At 43.0% G+C, this 18,053-nt stretch overlaps 1 protein-coding gene across 2 annotated transcripts in view; it reads right to left on the reverse strand.

The window, feature by feature from the left end:
• Nucleotides 1-472: 472 nt before the first annotated feature.
• Hs2st (Heparan sulfate 2-O-sulfotransferase) overlaps nt 473-18,053 on the reverse strand; it is a 45,426-nt gene continuing 27,845 nt past the window's right edge. For both annotated transcript variants that reach the window (XM_075685648.1, XM_075685657.1), the window contains exon 7: nt 473-9,602. In XM_075685648.1, coding sequence (XP_075541763.1) covers nt 9,379-9,602 — 224 coding nt within the window. In that variant the 3' untranslated portion in view covers nt 473-9,378. The remainder of the gene's footprint in view (nt 9,603-18,053) is intronic.

The raw sequence follows: 18,053 nt of genomic DNA on the forward strand, positions 1-18,053 counted from the left end.
GAGCCCCTTCAAATAACGGCAGACAGTTCCTTTAACCCTCGAGACTATGCCCAGCGTCATGGAAGAGCACAGAGAATGTAGAGAACAGAATACCCTGCATGAGCAAGCCAACTGATGCAAGCTGTCTCGCTAGCAAGTGTGCTGTACTTTACTCTAGTAAAATAAAGTGCTAAAAAAATTAAATGTCAAGGTTACAGCAGGCCTTCTGGAAACCGTACTGCACTCAAAACCTCCACGAAACACCAGATGGTGGACAGAATACCATGTTTAGCTTGTACTGCACCAAAGTGCAAGCAGCGCTTGCAGCCCTTTGTGTCAACTTGCCGCAGTTCTTCTGAAGCTCAAGGTGTTTGAAGTGAAAAATTGCTACTGATGGATGCCAAACAGCATGAACGAACGGCCAGAGTTCACCCTCAGAGCATGATACTGTACTCAAATTACTGCAAGATAAAGGTGTGATACAACATAGGCGAGCAGAAAAAAATTGCAAGTTATAATTGACTCTCGAACAATAACCACAACATCCTTCTATCAATGCCTCGGGACACACAGTCCGTTAATGTACGCTATTCACTTCAACAAGCCACATGCCACTTCACACAACATGAAACATTTTTAACTATGCTGGTTTTGGGATGCTGCACTGCATACTACTGGGCCAATCTTCATCTGCTGTGTGGCAACTTTATTTACCGGTTTTTAATTACCGATATTTAACTCCTAGTTGGATGTCACAGTTTCACTAAGTACTAGTTCTAAGCTCTTACACTGTCTCAGGGTGTTTTTAGTTGAATGCTGGACATGTAGCTGTCTGACAACAATGTAGCAGCATGTCACAATCTCACATTTGGAAAATAATGCTTTACCTACAGTTTGCAACCAGGCTGAATTCTCCAAGAAACCCACATGATGGCATCCACTGAGGTGCACAACACAAAAGTTTCCCTTCTGTAATACCCACTGCTTTACAAGTCACTGCAACATGCAATAGTTTGCTTTCCAAGTCAAAACAGAGTGAGAGAAAAATTAGTATATATATTGACAATGGGAAGGCATCTTTTGGTGCTAGACACCAGTTTCAGTCTTTCACAACCACACCCCATATTTCTCCTTCGGACAGCAAATGGTGTAAATGCAATTTTGGATGTTTTCACCACATGTAACAAACAACTTTAAGTGTATGTATGTTTCCTTGCATAAAGAAATTCCAATAATAAAAAGTTGAGCTGCTTTAGAAGGTTACAAATATGCATTTTGAACACAAGAACTCGGCATTTTTATGAAGAATAAAAATCCTATAGGCCACTAAAATCATGCCGAGTCATCCGGACAACAATGCATACATGATAGAACAAACTTTGCATTTGCTCTAAGTATACATTATGTTGCCTCCAAAGAGTGAAATGTTTAGCAACAAGACCATATCAAACAAGCGCATAAAAATCTAGTAAAGATAGATTACGCCATAAACACTGACAGTCTCTACTGTACAGCAATGACACCAAGCAATTACCGCTGAGGAACAAATTAAATGAAAGACAAGACTAAATTAAAGAGGTCCTGTGATGATATTCTTTACGTTGATTACAGTGTTCCAAACAGTGTTGCTCCCCTCCATCCCCCACCCCCCCAGAAAACAGAGTATGTGATTTACACATTTTCAGTGACGGTCAAAATAGATTAAATTTACCAGTGGGTGACAATCAGGATGGCATTTGGAGAAGAGCCCCTTTTAAATCTGATATAATTAAGCACTGTCATTCACTACATGCAAAGCGTGCGTACAACATAATAGTTGCATAGACCAGAAAATAATTTTGGCAGAACCTCGCTGCAACATTCCTTTAAGATTCCGGAGTCCTGTCTCACTGAATATTTGCACTGCCAGTACAAGCAGACAGGGAGTGAATCTTATGGTGCATTCCAAATCTTCAAACATAACCCTCTATCACTGGCATGCTCATTCATATGAACCAAAACCAACTTTTACAGAACTTTCGGTAAGCTAAGGCATACAAGTTTGCCAAAAAATTTGTTTTGCCATCTCTGAAAAAAAGAATATGTATGCAGTTCATGATTATGGTACATCAACATCATATTTTTTGCCAGAGCACAAGCAATAAGTAAGAGGACAACATCAAATTGTCCCATTTACAGCCTGGAAGCAATGAAGGGTCATAATTAAAAGAAAATGTCGGCAGCTGTCTACCAGAGGTTCTGACTCCAAGTTGTTCAATTCCTCTAGCAGGCACTTCCATTAGTCTGCTGCACGTCCAACATGCAGAGCGGGTCATTTGCACAACATTTAGAACTGTTGCAGTTTCAGAGAAGTGCCAGCTTTAACAGCTGTTTTTCAGAATGGGGCCTGTCTTGCAGCTGCTGAGGCTCGACAGTTAAGATCACCAAGATGTTCCTACTCAAAAATCAGTAACAGAACTTCAACATCAACACAGGAAGATGAAGACAAGGTAAAGCTGCAAGCTGTGTATCTGGGGCCGAATGTCAAACAAAAAAATTCACCAACGATAACAATAATCCCCAATATGAAGTTTCAGCACAGCTCTATACAAGTTTTCATTTCAATATATGTATATGCTGTCACGAAAACGCTGTCTCGTGCGGCACGTTGCAAACGGAGTGAAGTGTGGCGCGACTGCCTCACTAATTGGGAGATCGCAAGAGGCAGCATGTCAATGATTCGTGAACGCGATTCACAGCAGCTGCCACAGAGAGACCTTGCAGCTCATTGTTTCCATATGTCTGACGCGCAGTACTCTGGTGCATCGCCGCTGCAGAGCTCGTCTTATGCGGCACTATGCTTTTTGTCTCATGCTTTCGCCATACCCTCCTCCTCTGCTTTCCTCCTCATGCTCAATTCAATATCGCAGTCTTTCATCACTCACTGCACTCCACATTAGCTCTTTCATCCTTCACTGCACTCGTTTGCTCAGCTACGAGGGACACTGAAACACACCGACCCTCAGTGCAGGATTGGCCACCTAGAAGGTCTGCTGAAATACAAAATGTTTGCTGCCAGAAATGGACAGTCTACACTTGACTTACAAACTAGAGGAACAACTTCACTGCATGGACCAGGAACCGGAAAGACTACCCTCTTTGTTTTGTGCACTGAGAATATTTGTGTGCTGATTATTTTAAAGCGATAGCTTTGTTTGGCTTTTTCCCCACTTTGATGGTGCATTGGCCCTTCATATGACCTAAAGGGTTACCTTGACACCTGGCTATATAGATAAAATAAGAAAATAAATTCTGGATGGTTGGTTTTGAGCCTGGTCCCCCTGGCACTCACACCTGATGCCCTAACCATTGCGCCATGGATGCATGCCTAAAGTGGGAGAATAAAACGCCTTTACAAATTTCCCTTGTGCAAGCCACGAGAGAAACTGTTTGGCACGTTTGGTGCGTTGTATAGCAACAATTTACATATAAAATGTGAGCGCACGCACCGTCTAGCCAACAATAAAGATAGAAGTTGCGGGAGGCATTTGTTGCCGAAATCCGTTGTGCATCTCCCATCATACTATGGCACATTTCTACAAGGTCAAGCCCACTGTGTCTTGCGATTCAACATGTTTTAATGCTGTATAATACTTCTGCATGCTCTGCAAGGTGCACCATGATGGATGAGAGACATGTTCATCACCGAAATCTGCAGCGCGTCTCTTGACGTAATCCACTACTTTGCCTTGCTGGCTCACGAAAACTTCACACTTCACGTACACCAATTCCCACAGTGCCCAGATCTGCATACATGTTTTAGGTGTTTTTGGAACATTCATCTTTGAAATGTATATTCTTAATTCCTCTAAGTAATTTTTTTTATATATTGAAATTTTGCCTTTTTTTTTTTTCAAGTGGTCACAGGAATGTCTGTTTCGCAAATATCTGTTACTTCTTCAATAAATATTCTTTCTTTTTTTGGAACTAATGTATTTCAAAACAATAATTAGTTTTTCTACAATCTTCAATGTTACAGTAATTAAATTATGGGGTTTTACCTGCCAAAACCACGATCTGATTATAAGGCACGCTGTAGTGGGGGTCTTTGGAATAATTTGGACCACCTGGGGTTCTTTAATGTGCACATAAATCTAAGTACACGGGTGTATTAATATAACCTAGAAAAATGTCACTAATGATAAGAGCAACACACGAGCCAATGCATACCCCCCAACTTTTATATACACAGACCCCATCTCCATGAAACAAAGGTAGATCTCAAGTAAAAGGAAAGAAGTTCAAGAAAGGCTTCTATTGAGGTACCGCAACCATTGATGAAGACTTCTTCATCATTGTGTGAACAATGTCACAATGATGATAGGCAACTAGAGGGCCACCTTGCTAAGCTTTCCAATAAGGTTTTCTGCTATGTTGATGATTTCGTTATGCAGTATTTTTTTAACAGTGACATTCACCCTGAGGGTGTTTATGAAATTTTGACGGTATTCAGGCAGCATGGCATGGGCCTTGATTTTACTTTGAAGTCCCTAAAGATCATCAACTGCAGTTTCTTGATATGACGTTAACCTTTGGCAAAAATCATGTGTGCTGGAAATATGATCCCAGGTTGGTTAAGCCCATTTTGAACTATAAATCCGGTCATTCTAAGGTAGTGAAGCAGGCTATAGTGAAGACTATCCCAAGTGCTGCATTAAAGAAGTCATGTTTTCATATGTCGAAGGCTGCCTTTTCTGATCAGGTAAATCATTTATTGGACGCTGGTTACCCCAAATTGATTATTTCATCTGTGAGTGAAAGTATGGTTCGTGGCGTCAAAAGTATAAATGACCAAGGTGGTAAAACTAAATTAGAAGAAAAAAAGAAAAACGCAGTAGTACCGTATGTACACAAGTTGGTGCATAGGCTTAAGAATGATGTTTCAAGATACAGCATTGATGTTCGTTTTTCTGCAAAACATAAGATAGGTCGCATATGCCCGTTAGTTGATAATATGCTGAAGGATAAGCAAGTAAAGGGAAAGTGCACCATCAACCATGTGAATAGGTACATCACTTTTGTTAAGCAAGTTGTACATGCCGTTATGTTGTGGTAAAGGGTACAGGGGACCAACTAAGCGCTGCATGAATGTTCGACTTGGGGAGCATGAGCTATCTCTTCAAGGGGTTGCGCCACTTCATCTCCCGGAGCATTGCAAGTCATATGGTTGTCGCCCCTATTTTAAAAGAACTAATGTAATTTATAAACATGCAAGCCAATTGACAAGGGAAATCACTGAGGCTTACAACATAAAGATTACGGATAAGGCATGTATCAGCGAACCATCTATCACTCTTCATGACAAGGAACTGCGTTACCTATGGTAATTTTGATTATGCATCAGGTGGTCAGAGTTGCCTCGATGTATCTCTGTGTCTCATGCATGTCATGGTTATGAACTGGCACCTATATATATATGTTAGACATATCTTCAATATAAAGATCAGTTGAGAATCAGCGCCGTGTCATCGTTTTATACCTTCCTTTTGTCCGTGTCTCGTGTTGCGCTGTAACGAATCTTCATATATCAGTTAGTATATCTAACATTGAATGACATGCTGTGCCTTTAATCAATCACTGCAGGCATGGGAGATGATCCCAGTGACTTCATGTCAGCTTCTTAAAGCCCCTGCTGCATGATGACATCACCATGATCTCGGTTTCTGTACAGCTGTGGCCACTACTAGTGGGAGCACGAAGCTCATAGCATCGCTGCACGAAGTGCCCCACCACCAGCACCTCATGAAGTCTCCTGGGGCAGGCATAATCAAAGCGGCTGGCGAAAAGCCCAGGGAGTCATCTGCTACAGTGAGTCGTCTGCCAAAGCTTCACAATGCGTCAGGGGTGGTGCTCCAAGGAGCGCTGCCATGGGCTCTCGTCTTCCTGCTAGCAGTGGCCGCACCTGTACAAACTCGCATAACAGCTACACTTCCTTCCACAAGATATTGGCAAAAATTTTTAACGATGGCTATTACAGAGGTAAGAGTTCCAAGTATTTTTCATTGCTTTAGCAAGAGCTTCCATTCCAAAGTTCCTTCACAAGGTAAATGAAAAATATGTGCTCTCAATATGTGCTGAGAGCATCACCACACCCTAATCATGCAACCAACAAGCAAAATGTGCTGTCATAGGGCCCCCTGTAACAGGGGTTCCCAAACTGGGTTCTGCAGAACCAAGGGGTTAGGCAAAAGGCATTTCCGAGTTCTGCAAGTGGTCAAAATGAATCCAACTACATACCCCCCTCGGCGGATTTTTACATTACAGCTTGAATTTGACAATTAAAACCACCACATCCACACTTCGATAGTCTTTAGAAGAAAGAATGGTGTTTAAGACTCATTGTCTGAAAAGCATATTGGTGGAAAGAAGTAAGGGTGGGGAGTTCAGTTGCACTCTAGGATGGCAGGTGAGGTTCCTCAAGGTCAGAAAGTTGAAACCCTTGCCTTATACTATGGCCTTAACCACGTCTCAAAATATTCTGTTCACAAGGTGAAAACACGTCTCACAACAAAATGTGCGGAACTGTATGCAGAAATTAATGCAAGGAATCTAATGTAAGTTGATGTGAGCAAATAACCTTATCGGAAGCAAGCACTGAAGTTGACATGCAGACACAATGATACATGTAAGAATAAAAACAGAAACTGAAGGAGAAAGGGGGCTACAAAAGTGGAACTCTTTCTCATGGACATTTTTTTTCTTTTTTTTTCCCCTATAGGGGCACTGAGACTGCATGGATTCTTTTTTGTGGTTAGATGAAAGGCTTTGTTCCTTTCCTGGGTATGCAAAAAACACAAATTAAAAACTTATCTTTAGTCAACATACAGTAAACTAAATAAACCGCAGCATAGTAAGTAGGCAAAGCTAAAAACTGTAGCTAAACCAAAGTGCAGCTGGGGCCCAACAGTTGCAAACCACAGTGCAGATGCACTAAATAAATGGCCATTGTTGGCCTTACGATTCTGTTAGCAATGTCAGACTTCTTCAAGGCAACGTTCAGCTTCAAGGGATTCTACTTTCCACCCCGTCCAAATATGACACCAGCTCAAAACTACACCTGCATATCAGAGCGCAAGATGCATTGTACCATATAGGGTTCAGCATTTCCAGCTTTTACAGACGAAAAATTTACCATTGCTCTAGTGGCATTTATCTTGCACAAGGCAGTTATGGGTTTTTTTTTTTTTTTTAGCAATGACATTAGTTAAGACAAACTATCTTTTGCTTGTTGATTACTTACATAAAAACAGGTCAGATTTTCCACAGTTACATGCATACCATGTCAAAACAAAATGGATGTGTTAGGTGCGACCTATGTGCTTCCTTTTTTGTCATTTCCCATATGGGGAAGCAGTTGCAGTTACTACTGAGCAACAAATGGTGATGCTGAGACAATACGACTATGATGAAACAGAAACAGATAAAATGCAATTAAAGGAATGTTTGTGAAGTGGCAACAAGCACAGCACAAGTACTGGTAACTATACTCGCGGACAACTTTCTGTGGCTATGAAGGGAAAGCTACGGGGGCGGAGCTTCTGCACGTGTTACCGTGCCACGTAGTCCGCCAGCGTTTCGGAGTGCTTTTGCTTGCTCAAAACAGACGCTGAATCAACGCAGCTTCCACGTGCGACAGTTTCAGGTTTGCCCAGACACGGAAGGGAAAAGATGCAAAATAGGTAAACTTTTGCATTCAGTCGTGTGTTTTGTCTTATTTAACTGTTGCTAATAAGGTGTGTATGTATTCTCTTCCCCAGCTTAAACTAACGTGGATGGAAACGCGGGACTCTTTTCAGAAGTGCTCTCACTCGTGTGTGCTTTGCCTCTGTAGCTTTCCCTTCATAGCCACAGTAAGATGTCCGTGAGTATGGTATGTTACAGTAATGGGTATGCTTATGTCTGATTAAATGTGCAAAAAGCACGAAAATAATATCATGTATACGTGACAATTTGTCACTAAGCCCTGAAAGTGTAAACATTAACCTTTCTCTTTTCACTCCAAACACACGAGTTCATTTTATTTTAATTATTTATCCCCCCCCCCTCCCGTAGTAGATGTGCATGTATAGCTTTAGTAAAATATATATGACCCACTGGTTGTGTGACAAGTGCCGACTTCTCGTCATCTAGCGAGTACCGTATCACACGGCTCCCTCACTGCTAAACTGTCAAAGTAATGAAAGCTTTCCTTTGCAGTCTCCACTGCTCTGGAGCATGGAGAATGCAACAGCAAAATGCCACCAAACAATTCTGAGCGAGCATTTGTCACAAGAAAAGTAGGTCTTCACTTTCAGTATTTAACAATAATCATTATAGCATGTAAGGTTTAATGTTCAAAAGCTATGCGTATGAGAGACTACGTAGTGAAGGGCACTGGGTTATTCTTCACCCCCCCCCCCCACCCCCAGGTTTCTTTAGAAAAATTATACATGAGCATTTCTGCCTTCTGCCCCCCTTTTCTATGCGGCCACCACAGTCATGAATTGCACCTGTGACTTCCTGTTCAGTAGGACTTCATTATTGCCCGATATACTAAAGCCCACCACTTCTACAGTGAGTGTATAGAGCTTCTATACAATAAAACTTCCAAAGGTTCTGCATTACTTTTTTTTTATAGGCGGGGGGTGGGCGTTAAAAACCAGTTTCAGAAATTAGTTAAATACATATTTTTTGCTGTTATTTGCCTCTAAATGAAAACATTGAACCCTAATTAAACACTTACCAACAGATCCACTTTAATTTATCTAAAGATGGCAGGCAGACTAAACCAGCTCCTCGCCTGCGTGCTTGCCTAGAAAGCACTTCAAACCAGTTAAAACAGGCCAGTTTACCTTGGCCTTGTTTGACTAATGATGATGCAATTGCACTAAAAATTACTTTCACCAGACATTTCTATAGTGATGACATCTTGCTCCCATGAAATAATTGTGAATTTCAATGATTACATCTTTTGATTATCCTCAAAATAAAAAAAAAGTGTCAGTAATGAATGCCTGCCACTAAAATGAGCGTCCTGAACTTAAAATTAATCTTTTTTTAATGATGAGAATGTTACCAGCATGTTGAAGCACCTTCGATTTTCTCTTTTCATATGTTTTGCCCATTGAGAGCAGAGCTATGCACACATTTGAAAAGGCTTGTGCAGGCGTGCGCAGCTGTCAATGTCTAGCACCAAACACCATACCGATTAGTGCTTTGGTACCTGCATACCCTGTCGCTTCTGATGCTGGCTTTCAATACAAAGAACCAGTGTCAAGCATTCGCACAGCCCCGGGAAAAAAATCACTTGATGAAATCTGCCCGATTAAGGCAGTTCTGGCTTCAAACCAGGCAAAGGGTCACACACTGCACTATCACTGATCACTTAGGTCGAATCTTCTCGTAGAAGAACTGCTGGCCAAGCTCTGTCAGCTGCCCATCCTGAGTAGCCACTAAAGTCCGTTTCTTGGCGAACTCGAATTGCTCGGCTGCAAAGTCATAGAATTCGTTCTCCATCTGCCAGATTGGTGAACGCTTGAAGTGTTCTATGGTCTCCTGGCTTGGTTGCACCTTGTTGAAGGTTTTCCGAAGGTGTGACCTCTTCCCTGCATCAATAAATAAATAAATAAATAAATAAAGGAAACAAATCATTAAAAAACAATTTAAAGTATACTAGCTTTTAAAGATAACAACTGATGTCTCGAGTAACGTGACCTTGGAGGAACATACAGGACTGGATGAAGTTATAGAGATGTTTAATGTGAAAGTACTGTCCAAAAGTCGATCAAATTGACTTATTGGATTGAGATTATTTCTTGATGGTGCTATGAACTCGTGGTCAAAAACGGGACTTATGCACTCAACCTATAAAAAGTGAGGCGAGCTCTTTTTCTATTCAAAGCATGCTTTTAATAGTGAAAACACTCCCCTAGTGGTGGTGTCCCACTTCCATTTCTGCAGAAACAGTCAAGACAATTAACAGTGCAAATAGAAGTGCTCAATGTTTCGTCAATAGGACAATGGATTTTGAAAAAGAGTGGTAGAGATAGGACAAGCGTAATGTTGCCCATGCTGTGGACACGTGTCAGCTGATGATGCAGCTGGTGCCTAAGCAATGTGCTATCACTATGACACTCCAACTTTCCAGAAGCCCTGTGAGCTAGATTGAGCGCCCATCTTTATTTGCTCTTAGCATATTGTGGGCATTAGCTATGTCTCAACAGCCATGATGCCGCTGACGTCCGAGTATTTAGAGTTTTCATCCACCAATAAATGTGCATTTTTCGCTGACCACAGCAGTATGTGATCATGATTTTTGGCAACGGATATGATGAGTTATGCTGTTCACTGTAATCAGCTCACTGTGAGAAGTTTACGCATCATTTCCTCATACTCAACAAACAAATGCAGAAATGCAGTCTCCTTCAGTTGTACAAATTTTTCATTCATGATGCAAGTAAGACAATAAGCATCAGTACTATATGAAATTTACGCTTGGGCGAATATTCAATATCTTCAAATATTCAATTCAATAATGTCCTATTCAATATTCACTTCGGCTCGAATTTGTCTTCGAAGTTTTCAAAACAAACGGATATACATATTTTTCCAAGCATCAGCCACACCCTGCTTACAACACCCAGGAAAGAAAAAAGAAATCTGCGCATATATCTCGCAAAGATAACTGCATGCAACACCTGAAGCTTTGTAAAAACAGTCTCCATTAGCAGATGCACGAATCATCCGCGTTATACCTTCGGCCAGCTGCTCTGTTCACCTCTTCAGCGGCACTGATGGTCGTGAACTTTGCCCTAAAGGTAGTTTCACGGCAGCAGAGGCCATGCTGCGATGAAACCGTACCTCAGGGCAAAATTCACACTGCCTTGGAGCCACACTGAAGTCCAAATTCGTATGTAATCTACACCCTCATTTTACTGTTAAATTTAAACAAATTTTGCGTCTGTGCACTTGAAGTACAGAACGGGTTAAAGTAGCCCTGAACCACCAGTTGGGCTCGGTGAAATAACATAGTCTGCGGGTAGCACACGCTGCTGTGTGTGCTACCCAAAACTTGACATCTCTGTCAAGTTTTGCTGTCGTACGCGATGTGTAGAGCTCGCAAGTGGATCGAGAAGTCCCCTTTTTCTCAAACACTCTCTTTTCAACAGAAGGCCCTGTCCTCACTCTCTTCTGGATGCTTTATTTTGTCATTCCCTTAGACGGCTACTATTGGCCGATAGCTGACATCAAGCTGCAGTCGGCTACATGGCGTGGATACTGCGGCTGCCACGGAGTGCCGCCAGAAGTCCACTGGCTAAGCGCACTGAGGCTCATTTCGCTGCATTTCGCATATGTTTAGCGCGTTGTAGGCACCAAAGGCGGAAGTCATGGCGTCTACGTTAACATCCAAAATGTAATTTGAACTGCGCACCACGGTCACATTTAGAAGGCGGGTTGTGGGCACTGCCCATGAAGCCTTCACAGTGCAGGGCATTAAAGAAGGAACGGGAGCACAGCGGAAGCCATGTTTGATTGCCAGTAACTCAGCTTCTGCTGAACGCATTGAAGTACTTTTTGCGGCAAAGTATTTCTGAAATAGCCTATTTTCACTTCAAATGCCTTTCTCCACTTCGACAAAAAGTGGTTCAGGGCCTCTTTAAGCTCACCTGTAAGACGCGAAGAATCAAGCTGGATTTGCGCAACATAACATAAACTTCCGGCTTTGAGCAGTAAAGGTCGTGACGATGCCCGACGGGCGAGCACCAAATGCTCCTCCCGCCTCAATTACCACACGATCTTAAGTAGAATGAAGCACAACAGTAAGCATGAGCCTGTAACAGTAAACAAGTTTTCTGTGCAGCTGGAGTTGTAAGAAATGTTCAACTTGCATTTTTGCATGGAAATTTCTGAATAACGGCAATATGAAAATAAACTGACTCCAGAGATGAACCTGTTTCCTTTTGAACAAGTAAACAACCAACTTTCTTATATTTGTCAACATCTGGCTCTTATGTCAAGGTTTTGTGCAAATTGCAGAAATATTGAAACTGTTCACTTTGAAATTATATGATGCTAATTACTACTCACTTCAACTTCGCTTCAAACGAAAAAAAATTATATTTGCACAAGCCTAGTGAAATTTCAACATGGGGGCAGCAGTGGGAGACACTGCCAATGTCCACTTCAACTCGAAGCGTAGCTCACTTTTACTGGAGGTTCGCTCTTGCTTAAGCACCCTTCCGACTTGTTTCTACCAACGAGGGTTATGTATTGCCAACCTACCTTCTTCCTCCACACTCCTCTCTCACTCATTCCCTCAGCTTTTGGTGTCAAGCAGAACTTGCATTATCTAAGCTTCTGGTTCTGAGTGGAAGAGACATCATCTGCGGCTATTTTAACAGGTACGAAACACTTGAAAAGATGGGGACGAAGACAGAGGACACAGCACAACATCCCCATTTCTTCAAGCGTTTTGTACCTGTTACAATGCCATTCCAACAAGGCCGAATATCAACCCTTGTCAAGTACAGCTGCTTGCCACCCTACTGCTAGGTAGGGGCGTGAGTGTGCAACAGCAGTGAAAGCTTAAATTCAGTAAGTGGAAATCCCGGAAGCAAAGCTAGAGGAAGCGGAAACCCTAGAAGCATAAATTGTGGAAATGGTACTGGTGCGAGTGACAAATCAGGGAACGGCGGCGCACATGAAAAGATGGCACTACTTAGCAAAAGTAACGGCAACGCATGGATGGAGGGGCATTACTTCCCCTAACTCATCTTTTCTTTCTCTTCCTTTAACTACTCTTGCGAACTAAAGGTAACAAGGCCTATCTTGCATTATCTGCGGTAGCCCTACCATGGAGGCAGCCATTTTTCCGTTCCAAATTTGCAACTTTATATGTTAAAAGCACCCTATTAAAGCCATACAAGATGATGCAATATTTCTAGTACTTAACTGTACATATACTGGCTCTACTTCAGGTTTGCTGTTATTGCTGCTCAGGATTAGCTAGTAAGTGCTCACATAAATGCAGTCATCCACAGCGCCATAAAACATATATGTAGCACCGAAGGTCAGTCTACGATACCACAAATACATTTCTTGCAGTAATGTGTGTTGCACTGTGCTTTTAGTATGAAGCATGCATGCATTACCGAGCACACAAAAAATGTTTTATGAAGGTAGGCAAAATGACTCTTCAATTTGTCTGCCTTCAAGAAATTTAAAATTCATACAAGACTGAGCTTTACCACAGTAATGCTGCATAGATAAATGAAAATTCAGTTGAAACAAGCAAATAAACAAAAAAAGCTTGTACATTAAAAAAAGCCATGCCAGCACATGAACTATCCCTTGAATTTTTTTGTCTTTACTGTAAGTTGTTTAAACATTTCATCCAATACCAGATAAACTGTCTTCTCTAAGCGTGAAACTTAATATTACAGTAGAACCTCGTTGATACATTCCTGTTACGTATAGGCATGGCTACTGCTAGCGGGAACATGGGAGCCTGTGGCATGCTCCGTGGAGTGCGCCACCACCTCAAAGTCTTGAGACGCAGGTGTAATCAAATTAATTGACGAAAATCCCGGCAAGCCGTCTGCTATGGTGAGTTGTCTGCCAAGACTTCATGAGGCGCTGGTGGTGCCACTCCTCGGAGCACTGCCATGCGTTGCCGTGTTACCACTAGCAGTGGCCGCGCCTGTACGTTTTCCCGGCGCAAACGGTCGCAATTGAGAACACAAAAAGTGACCGGATAGAGTTACGCTCATTTTTACCGGTTCATACGTTCCCAGAAAACACTATCTTTTTCGGCACCAACATTCAGTATGTCGCCAAACTGCGATCGTATGATACATTTTCTGGCCACTAGAACCCATATAAACAAGAAAAATGCGCGAGGTGCACAAGATTGAGAACAGTATATATGTGACCGCTGCGGCAGCTTAACCACAATACTCACCCGCCCGTCTCACATGAAAAGGCTGGCGCGCACTCAGTTTCTCATTTTGCAATGAAAATAATAAACCAGCAAACCTTCTGCGGGGTCGTCGTACGCGGAATTCACAGCTATCACAACCAATCCTATTGTGACAAGCATCTTCACCTATCTGTTTCACAGCATGTGTTGCCGTGGGAAGGGTAGCGCATGCTTTTAAAAGGTGATAACCGAAATGCGCTGCTGTTCCCGGCAGCAGACTGCAATGGTATACGTTTTCCGGCCGCTAGATCCTATGTGAACAAGAAAAGGTGCGAGTCATGCACGTGAAAACGACGGCGCACACAGTTTCTTATTCCCATACCAGAAAATCTCCGCCCGGGTCGTGGCATGCCGCATTCACAGCTATCGCCACCAAACCTATTGCAATAAGCATCTTCACCTATTTGATTTAGAGCATGTGCCACGTAGTGCCATTGGTAGCATACTGCACGCTTTTAGTAGGCGATAATCCAAACGTGCTGCCGTTCCCTGCTGCAGGCGGCACGATAAGGGCATCCCGTTTCGCTTCGGGGGCATCCGATGAGGGCATCACGTTTCGCTTCAGCGGCATCCGATGAGGGCATCACATTTCGCTTCGGCGGCATCCGGCGTCGCCCACCAGCTCGATTTCATTTCAGTTTCCAGTCGCCCTCTTAAAACACCACGCAATAGGAAAACAACAAAACACATCTCGGGCCGCTGGAGCACCACCAATTCAACGCGTGTCAGCATCTCATTCCGCAACGATCCGCGCGAAGCTTCGCATTACGTAGATGTCAACAATAGTTGAGTCTGTCATTTTTTTTTTTTGTAATTCGGATTGTACGTTTTCCCGGTTAGTAAGTCATTTCTCGCAATTTTTTCCAAAACGTATGAACGAGGTTCTACTGTACTTTTGTTATATAGTGAGAAGAGACAAAAACTAAGCTGGCGAGAAGACAATGTAGATCAAAGTTGTTCAGGTGAACAAGTGAGGTCAGTGTTGTCAGTCAAGCTATTCTGTAGGTAGACCTAGCTATTTGTGGACCCATTTTGCTAGCAAAGATGCAAGTTCAATACGCATAGTGAAATGAGATACGTTTGCAAAATGTTTTGTAGAATGTGTGGGAATCCTCGGGTCCCATGCATGACCGTTGCATGCACGGCGAACGTCGCGTCAGGTTGGGTAGAGAGGACACCTTCTTTTCGAGGGCGGCGCACGGGAATCGCAAACCCTGTGGACACAACCGGTTCTGTCACACGAGGTCCCTCTGACATTGTCCGAGTCTCTTTGATCACCAGCAAGTGGCAAGCGTGGAAGTCTCTGCCACTGTTCTCACTTTCCCGCACGTGGTTAGACAACCGCGTTTTCACCCTGGCAATCGCCACGGCCACCCGTATCTCCAGCTGTTAAGTCGCAAGCCCTTCTTCACCTGGCATATTATTGTCTTCAAGGGAACCTTCATTGAGGTCAACTATAGTTAACTGGCCTGTTCGAAGTGTTAGTAATTGCAACCGTAACAAATGCTTTCCAATTCTGCAGGTGGTTGTCATCTAATATTTCCTCGAGCTTAGACAGGACCACGGTTGATGGGCAGGCGTGCGTCTACCGCGGGGCTCAGTGTGTCGAGGCAGAGCGCCATTGGCATTCCTCCTTACCTCGATAAATGATGGAGCAGTAAGCAAGGCACATGTGCTCATACTACAGTGGAACCCCAGTCATACATTCCCCGATTTTGGGATGTGCCGGTTTTACGATGGATTAGTGCAGTCGCGGCAAATTCCACATGGAAACAATCCATTAAGAACTTCCGATTATGCAATGCGTGATTACGCACGTCCTACTTCATATGACGACCGGCGCGAAACTGTGAACCCAACAGCAGACGCATGAGAAGCGCTGCCAACTTCTGGCAGCTCACTCTCAGCACCGGCAGCTCAATCACGGTACCATGCCCTCCGTCAGGAAGGTGAAAACTACCACGCACCCTTCGTATGTAGACAGCTCCAATTAGTTTCCGGGCTCCCTGCTATCCTTCTCTTTCCTTTCCTCACATTCACCGCCCTCTCATCCTTCATTTCCTTTCACCCTCTTCACGCCACTCAACCGCTGCCCGCCTTCTTCCCTTTGTTGCCATCTCATTGCGCTTCTTCTCGGTGGTTTCTCCCAGCAGCGCCTGCTCCACTCACTGAATGCCCATTCGCGTATACGGTTATAACTCGATCTAACAAAACCCGATCTAATGAAGAAATTTACATTCCCCGGCAGGTACCCACAGTGTTCAATGTTATCATCAACCAGAATTAACGAAACAAACTTGAATGAACTTGATTTAACAAAGTTTTTCCTGAAATAAATGAGTAAAATAAGCGGTAATTTCTTTCTAATTTTGACACAGACTGGTTCTTCTTTGAGCGTGTGCTCTAAAGCTATTGTGTTAAAATATCTAGGCGCCGTGGTGACGTCCCTAGCTTTATTTTGATGAGGCTCCATGCCGCACCCATGCAAGGAACAACCAACTCAACACCACGGTAGGGACGGCAGTGGTTGCTTTCGTTATTTCATGGTTTATGCGACACATGGATGGATAAGCGGCAAATACAATGCTGCGCTACCCTTTGCGTGTCATTATGTTACAATTTTAGATTTCGAAGGGCCAAAAAATTGCTTCCTCGATTTTACGAACTTTCTGATTTAATGAAATAATTCGAGCATGGTCATCACTTCGTTAAATCGAGTTTCAACTATAGCTGTTTTTTTCATGGACACCACCATACTGCTTAGGCAGTGGCACCATCTATGGTAGGTTGGCAAGCTGGCTTGGGTGAGTGCGCGTCGTTGTATGCCAGGTATATGCTCGGCGGCAGTTTCTGGTGGTAGTTTTTGCACTCACGCGGTCTATTTAGTATTACGTGGCGTCTTCTACATGGGAGATGGTTTTTTTGAGACGTACTGAAGTGACTGAAGTCAGCATAGCCAGAGTTTCCGCAGCATTAGGGTGGACGGAGTACCCAGCGTGATGCATGCGCATGTTTGACCCTACAATCATGCCTCAGAGATCACTTGTGTATTTCTGAAAATTTTTTTCACTAATGTGACCTTACCGCAGCATACTCACCGTAGTTCTAAGCAGCGGTTTAGTAGCAATGAGTAGTTACGAAACATATGACCATCCTAACAGCATGGATACCATTCTGCTACGGAATAAGTTACACTGTTTACTTTGACAAGCATTCAAATTCTTATCTGTAGATACATTGTGGGACTATGTTTGTTGGATGAGGTTTCTGCCCACGAATAAAATAGCTTTGATTAGTAATAACAGCACAGAGTGCAGTGCAACTCGCACTTGTTGTCGAGTGACCAGCTGCACACTGCACGAGCGTCACGAAAGAAGACGATGAAAACGGATAATTATTTTTGTTCGGCCTTGTTTGGCTTGTTCTGTACAATGCACTTGCCCGTCTTATGGAAATTGCATCCGCACAAATAGTGGTTGTATTCTTTTTATGCGATCCCCTTTGGATATTATCGCTTCACAGGGCAAAAAGGCGATGTCGAAGTACAAAGCTTATACAGTGGAATCTTGTTAATATGATTCTGCATGACACATTTTTTCAGGATAATACGCTTTTCTTTTCCCAGCCAATGTCGCACAGGGCAATGTATTTACTTACGGTTATCGTGATCGTGTTTGCACATGAATTGGATTGTACGACTACATGAGTGGGCTTTTCATAATATTTATAAACCTCATAGCTTTATATTCCAGCGCACTAGCTTGAATAACATTCTAACGGGCCATGAATGTGTTTAAGCTCCAGCCACACTGGAGGAAAAATACATGCAGCACGGTGTCAGCGGTAAAGGACTGCTGCGGCAATGTGGCCACACCAACTGGCAGTGTGCCGCTGCTCAATTTAGTGAGGCAATGTAGACTTGTTTTTTTTTTTTTTTCTTTACAGACATTGAAAAGATAAAGGTTCAGTGTAAACTGACAAGCTATTTCAACTTTGCTGAATAAAAGTGCGCTGGCTGCGGTTTGTGTGGCATCGAGTGATGCTGCTCCGCATAAAGCCCAGACCACACGTACGCTTG

Source organism: Dermacentor variabilis, chromosome 1 (genome assembly GCF_050947875.1).
Source record: "Dermacentor variabilis isolate Ectoservices chromosome 1, ASM5094787v1, whole genome shotgun sequence".
NCBI classification, from domain to species: Eukaryota; Metazoa; Arthropoda; class Arachnida; order Ixodida; family Ixodidae; genus Dermacentor; species Dermacentor variabilis.